The 6,804-nt window shown below is 53.2% G+C and overlaps 1 protein-coding gene across 1 annotated transcript in view; it reads left to right on the forward strand.

Annotated features, from left to right (window-relative positions):
• Positions 1–6,681, forward strand: part of ARG2 (arginase 2) — a 36,878-nt gene extending 30,197 nt beyond the window's left edge. Inside the window, exons 6-9 of the mRNA XM_038765436.1 lie at positions 1,578–1,672; positions 1,842–1,946; positions 4,669–4,805; positions 6,476–6,681. Coding sequence (XP_038621364.1) covers positions 1,578–1,672; positions 1,842–1,946; positions 4,669–4,805; positions 6,476–6,681 — 543 coding nt within the window. The remainder of the gene's footprint in view (positions 1–1,577; positions 1,673–1,841; positions 1,947–4,668; positions 4,806–6,475) is intronic.
• Positions 6,682–6,804: the final 123 nt, after the last annotated feature.

Raw genomic sequence — 6,804 nt, forward strand, 5'->3', positions numbered from 1 at the left:
CTAGAGGCGGAGGCAGACATTGATATAAAATAAATAAAATTACGGATGTGCACATAAATGGTGTGGGGCTGAGGGAGGAGTGAGAATAGGTTTCAAATTCTAGGGCAGGGGAGTGGGAGCCCCTCGTGGGGACAGTGACTGTGTCCGACCTGATTAACTTGCACCTAACCTAACGCTTAGAACTGTGCTTAACAACTACCATTAAAAAAAAAAAAAGGAAATTAAGGCTTAGTCTGGGAAGGCCTCTTGGAGGAGAGGCGCTGCTAATAAGGCTTTGAAAGTATTGGAAGGGCGAAGTATGCGGGCTGGGCTTTAGGAGGAAATCAGGGAGGTGAAGTGGGAGGGGGCAAGGTGACTGACTGCTTTAAAGCCGGCGGTAAAGAGTTTCTGTTTGTTGCGGAGGTGGATGGGCAATCCCTGGTGGTCCTTGATGAGGGGTGGGAACGTGGACTCAGTGGTTTTGTAGAAAAACGATCAGGGCAGCGGCGAAGTACGGACTGGAGTGGGGAGAGAGAGGAGGCTGAGGCAGTAGTCAAGGCGGCATAGGATAAATGCTTGGATTAACCTGGTAGCGGTTTGGACGGAGAGGAAGGGTGGATTTTAGCGATGTTGTGAAGGTGGGACCGACAGGATTTGGTGACAGGTCGAACATGTGGGTAGAATGAGAGAAATGAGTTGAAGATAATGCCAAGGTTATGGCCTTGTGAGACAGGAAGGTTGGTGGGGCTACCTGAGGTGTTGGGAAATTCCGGGGGAAGTCAGGGCTTGGGTGGCAAGATAAAAGAGTTCCGTTTTAGACATGTTAAGTTTGAGCTGTTGGTGGGACAATTGAAGTAGAGGTGTCCTGAAGGCAGTAGGAAATACCAGGCTGCAGAGGAAAGAGATCAGGGTTGGAGATGTAGATTTAGGTATGATCCTCATGGAGATGGTAGTTGAAGGCATAGGAGCGAATGAATTCTCCAAGGGAGGGGAGTGGGTGGACGGAGAATAGAAGAGGACCCAGAACTGAACCTTGAGGGTCTCCCACGATCAGAGGGTGGGAGACAGAGGAGGAGCCCGCGGAAGAGACGGAGAATGAGCAGCCGGAGAGACAGGAGGAGAACCAGGAGAGGACAGTGGCAGCGAAGCCGAGGTTGGGCAGGTAATGTTTTCAGGAGAAGGGGGTGGTCCACAGTGTCGAAGGCAGCTGAGAGGTTGAGGAGGATTAGGACGGAGTGGAGGCCATTGGATTTGGCGGGAAGGAGATCTCTGAAAGGGGTGTGGAGATGCTTCCCCCTCTAGACTGTAAGATCACTGTGGGCAGGGAACTTGTCTACCAACTCAGCAGTATTATACCCCCCTCCCCCAGATGGCTTAGTACAGTGCCCCGTCCACAGTTAAGCTTTTAGACTGTGAGCCCACTGCTGGGTAGGGACTGTCTCTATATGTTGCCAATTTGTACTTCCCAAGCGCTTAGTACAGTGCTCGCACATAGTAAGCGCTCAATAAATACAACTGATTGATTGATTAAGCGCTCAGGAAGTAGGTTGGATGGAGTCCCCAGATTCTTGTCTAAACGTGTTCCCTTCCCCCTCCAGGTTCCGCTGCTTCCAGGATTCTCCTGGGTCAAGCCCTGCCTCTCCGGTCCTGATCTAGTTTACCTCGGTCTCCGGGATGTGGATCCCCCGGAACAGTAAGTTGGGGAGACCCAAAGGAGCCGCTGCCCCTTTCTACCCGTTCTCCACTGGGAACGTGGCTCTTTGATAGATGCCTCGTGGCACCTTTTAGAAAGAAACAAAGTGCTGGGCACCGAGCCAAACGCTCCACTAACAGAGAACTCCGCTGTCTGTGTCTTCCCACAGTTTTATTTTGAAAAACTATGACATCCAGTACTTTTCCATGAGGGACATCGATCGCCTTGGGATCCAGAAGGTCATGGAGCGGACACTGGAGCAACTGGTTGGCAAGTAAGAAGCTTCAACTGATTCATAACAATAAGAAGAATGATGATTGATGACGATAAGAGTGTGAGCCCCATGTGGGGCAGGGACTGTGTCCAACCTGATGAACTTGTATCTACCCCAGCCAGCGCTTAGAACAGTGCCTGACACTTAGAAAGTGCTTAACGAGTACCATAATTATTAACGGTAGTATTTGTTCAACGCTCAGTATGTGCCAAGTCATATGCCGCGCTCTGGAACAGATACAGTACAATCAGATCAAACGCAGTCACCATCCCACATGGGTCTCTAAGGGAATGAAGTATTTAATTCCCATTTTACAGATGATTATTGATAATAACTGTGGTATCTGTTAAGCGCTTACTATGTGTCAGGTACTGTACTAAGGGCTGGGGTGGATGCAAGCTAATCAGGTTGGACACAGGGCCTGTCCCACATGGGACTCGGTCTTAATCCCCATTTTACAGATGAGGTAATTGAGGCCCAGAGAAGTAAAGTGACTTGCCCAGTCACACAGCAGAAAAGTGGCGAAGCGGGATTAGAACCCAAGTCCTCCTGAGTCCCAGGTCTGCGCTCTATCCCCTAGGCCACGCTACTTCTCACTTACTGTAATAGTGGTAATTTCTGAGCACGTACTATGTGGTCAGCACTGTAGCGAGCACAGGAGTAGATACAAGGTAATCACTTTGGACATAGCATGGGGCTCATGTTCTAAGAGGGAGGGAGGACAGGCATTGAATCCCCATTTTACAGATGAGGAAACTGAGGCTCAGAGAAGTTATGTGGTTTTCCCAAGGTCACACAGCGAGCAAGAGGTAGAGGGACCAACTCTCAGTCCTGTGCTCTTTTCTTTAGGCCACACTGTTTCTCAGTCGGGAACTCTTACACCTATAAGCGGTCACTAATAATAATAATTAGGGTATTTGTTAAGCGCTTAACCTCAGGGAACCGGTGTCAGTTAATCAGTGGTGTGTAATCAATCGATGGCATCGACTGACGGCATTTATCGAGCGCTTGGGAGAGTACAACACAACAGAATGGGCAGAGACGTTCCCTGCCCATGACGAGCTTACAGTCTAGGGCTTAAGTCTCACCTTCATACTGGGCAAGCGGGACCCTGGAGCTACGGCGGAGAGTTTCAGAGGAGTAGGGGGGTGCCTTGGTGATTGCAGGGCTCAGTTTCCCCGAATCACACCAGCCCTGTTTCCCCCAGGACTGGGCCCACTCTCCCGGTTTAGGGAATTCAGGCTCGCCCTCGGCCAGCTGGTTGACATTTGGCCGTGCTCCACAAAGGCCAGGGAGAGGGGACCCGGCTCACAGCGACGGAGAGTCCAGTTAGGTCGTTATGCTCCGTCAAACGGCAGCAGTCCCTGTACCCCTTTCCATTTTTTTAAAGGTATCCGTTCAGCACTTACTATGTGCCAGGAAGCAGCGTGGTTTAGTGGAAAGACCCCGGGCTCGGGAGTCAGCGGTCGTGGGTTCTAATCCCCGCTCCGCCACTCGTCTGCTGTGAGACTTTGGGCAAGCCGCTTCACTTCTCTGGGCCTCAGTTACCTCATCTGGAAAATGGGGATTAAGACTGGGAGCCCCACGTGGGACAATCTGATTACCCCTAGTAAGCGCTTCACAAATACTGTAATTATTATTACTATTATCATTATTATTACTGCTTAAGCGCTGGGGTAGATACAAGGTTGGGCACAGTCCCTGTCCCACATGGGCTCCCAGGCTTAATCCCCATTTTATAGGCGAGGTAACTGAGGCCCCGAGAAGTGGAGTGACTTGCCCAGGGTCACCCAGCAGGCGAGAGGCCGCAGAAGGTCCTTCTGCCTCCCAGGCTGGCGTTCTATCCCCGAGGTCCCGCCGGGATGTTTACAGGGTGCCGGGTGGCCTTTTGGAGCTGAAAGGTCAGGAGGAAGTTGGGAATTTCCATTGGCTTTTGCCAGGCACACACTGTGCTGGGGAATGGTGTTCCAGCCAGGGCCTCGGTGCTCCTCCAGACTACAGCGGGCAGGCCAGAGTCCAGCCCTCTTCCTCCGGCCTCCCGGGAGCCGTAGTCGCCAGGGACCAACTGCCCAGGCCCCCGCATCTTCCATCTGATACCCGGCCCTAGACTGGCACCCTCCTACCACCAGGCAGCATGGCCTAGTGGGTAGAGCAGCCACTTGTCAGCTGGGTGACCTTGGACGAGTCACTTCACTTCTCTGGGCTTCAGCTGCCTCATCTGTAAAATGGGGAGTAAGACGGTGAGCCCCACGTGGGACGGGGCCCGTGTCTGACCCGATTAGCTTATATCTACCCCGGTACTGGCATACAGTGTGTGGTATACTCTAAGTGCTTAACAAGTATCATATTAAAGAAAAAGAAGCAAGTCTCTTATAGCCCCCGTGACTTGTGGGAACAGGAATGTTTCTAACACTGGATGTTACTACCCCAACTTCCCGAACGCATCACAAAAGAACAAATGTCTCGCTGGGGTAGTATTAAGGATTTTCGTGGCTACAAGTGGCAGCCAGCCATGGTGAAATTTCCCAGGCTTTCTGGTATTGTAATTGGTTTCTCTCTCCACCTCAAGCTCCTTCTGGGGAGGGAACGTGCCCACCGACTCCGCTATGCCGTACTCTCCCAAGAACTTAGTCCAGCGCTCTGCAGATGCAGCTGATGATCGATTAAAAACAACATCCCAAGGGTGTAAAACAACTGACATTTCCCCCCCTCTCCTTTCTAGAAGACAGAGACCCATTCATTTCAGCTTTGATATCGACGCCTTTGACCCTACCCTGGCTCCAGCCACGGGGACTCCTGTCATGGGAGGACTGTCCTACCGTGAAGGGATGTACATTTCAGAGGAGATACACAACACAGGTACGTACGACTTGCCCCGCGGGCCGCCGGCCGGACTGAGCGCGCTTTCCCGTCCCGTTGGCCGTGGGCTGTTTCTGCCCAGCTTTTCATGGCACGTCAAGGTGGAGCTGGTTCTGAATGCGGCTCACGGCCGCAGACGTTACGGGAGCGGCATCCTGCGCGACTGAGGAGAAGCAGTGTGGCCGACCGGATCGAGCCCAGGCCCGGGAGGCAGGAGGACCTGGGTTCTAATCTCGGCCCCACCACCCGTCTGCCCCATGAACTCGGGCTAGTCACTTCACTTCTGGGCCTCGGTTCCCTCGGCTGTAAAATGGGGATTAAGAATTCGTTGAGCCCCAGGTGGGACTGTATCCAACTCGATTAGCTCGTCTCCGCCCCAGCGCTTAGCACAGTGCCTGGCCCGTAGTAAGTGCTTAACAAATACCGTAAAGACACCACCTAATCAATTTAGCCCCAGCCTGTTAGCTGTACCTCTGGGGCAAGAGGTGAACCAACTGTAACCAGCGCCAATTACTTTGAAAGCCAGTCAGCAGAAGCTTCCAGCTTGATGACAGTGTGGGTCCTCCAAATATTATTATTATTATGGTATTTAATAATAATAATTATGGTATTTGTTAAGTACTTACTATTCTAAGCACTGGAGCTTGTTAAGCACTACTGTGTGTCAGTTCAGAGTGCTAGGTGGATACAAGACAGGTTGGACAGAGTTCCTGTCTCACATGAGGTTCACAGTTTAAATACGAGGCAGTAGGGATTTAATCCCCATTTTACAAAGGAGGAAACTGAGCCACAGAGAGAAGCTAAACAACTTGCCCAAGGTTACACAACAGACACGAGTGGTGGAACTGGGATTAGAACCCAAGTCCGCGCTCATCACTAGACCCGCCAGCAGATTACTCTGCTCGGCCGTTGTAACCCATCCGTCAAGGCTGCGAGGTTGCCTAGAAACTAACAATTATCCCTAGTTCAGTGGGCTCCATGGAAACCAGTGGTTCTCCCCCGCCCCAACATTCATTACGGTATTAATTCCGAGCTTCCTGTTCACCTCACAGCAAGTGCTTAACCATAATCGATCAGGATCAGATGCAGGGGAAAGAGCACAGGCTCAGAAGTCAGGTGGACTCGGGTTCTAATTCCGCTCCACTGTGCTCCTGCTCTGTGATGTCACTTCCCTGGGCCTCAGTTACCTCATCCATAATTAAGACCGTGAGCCCCACGTGGGCCATAGACTGTGCCCAACCCGATTAGATTGTATCAACCCTGGTGCTTAGCGCAGTGCTTGCCGCCTGCTCCACAGTAAGCCGCTAAACAAACAAAACCCAGTCCCTGTCGTACAGAGGGCTTGCCTTCTGGTCACACCGGCCTCACGCGCGGCCTTTCCTCCGCCGACCCCGAACGATGACTTTAAGCCGGGCCGCTACGGTGAAGACCCACGGTTAAGTCCTTTTAGCCCTCTCCTGCGTGTGGAAATTCCACACTCCGTCTCAGAAAAGTGGCTCGGGTGACAAAGGGCCCCCTAAGGCCCGGCGCTCCGTAGATAGCGCGCACGCCGGCGGGGATGGGGGGGGACTCGAGCTGTGCCCATCTTCCAGTCAGGCTAGTTTTCCCGTAGGAAGGGATGACCCCTGGCTCCCCCCCGCCGCGCTCACCGGCTCGGCCCGCTTCCGCAGGGCTGCTGTCGGCCGTGGATCTGGTGGAGGTCAACCCTCTCCTCGCCCCCTCCGAGGAGGTGAAGGCCACGGCCCGGCTGGCGGTGGACGTGATCGCCTCCTGCTTCGGCCAGACGAGGGAAGGGGCGCACGTGGCGTACGACCGCCTGCCCGGCCCCGGCTCCCCGGACGAATCGGACGGCGGCCAGGAGCGGCTGCGCATCTAGGGAGGCCCCGGCAGCGGGCCGGAGTTCGGCTAAGGCACTCGGGGAGATTGAGATTAAAATTGGCCGTGACGATACGGTCTCCATGAGAGCACTGCGCGTCCCTCTCTCTCTCTCCCTCCCCTA

Source organism: Tachyglossus aculeatus, chromosome 23 (assembly GCF_015852505.1).
Source record: "Tachyglossus aculeatus isolate mTacAcu1 chromosome 23, mTacAcu1.pri, whole genome shotgun sequence".
In the NCBI taxonomy this organism is placed as follows: Eukaryota; Metazoa; Chordata; class Mammalia; order Monotremata; family Tachyglossidae; genus Tachyglossus; species Tachyglossus aculeatus.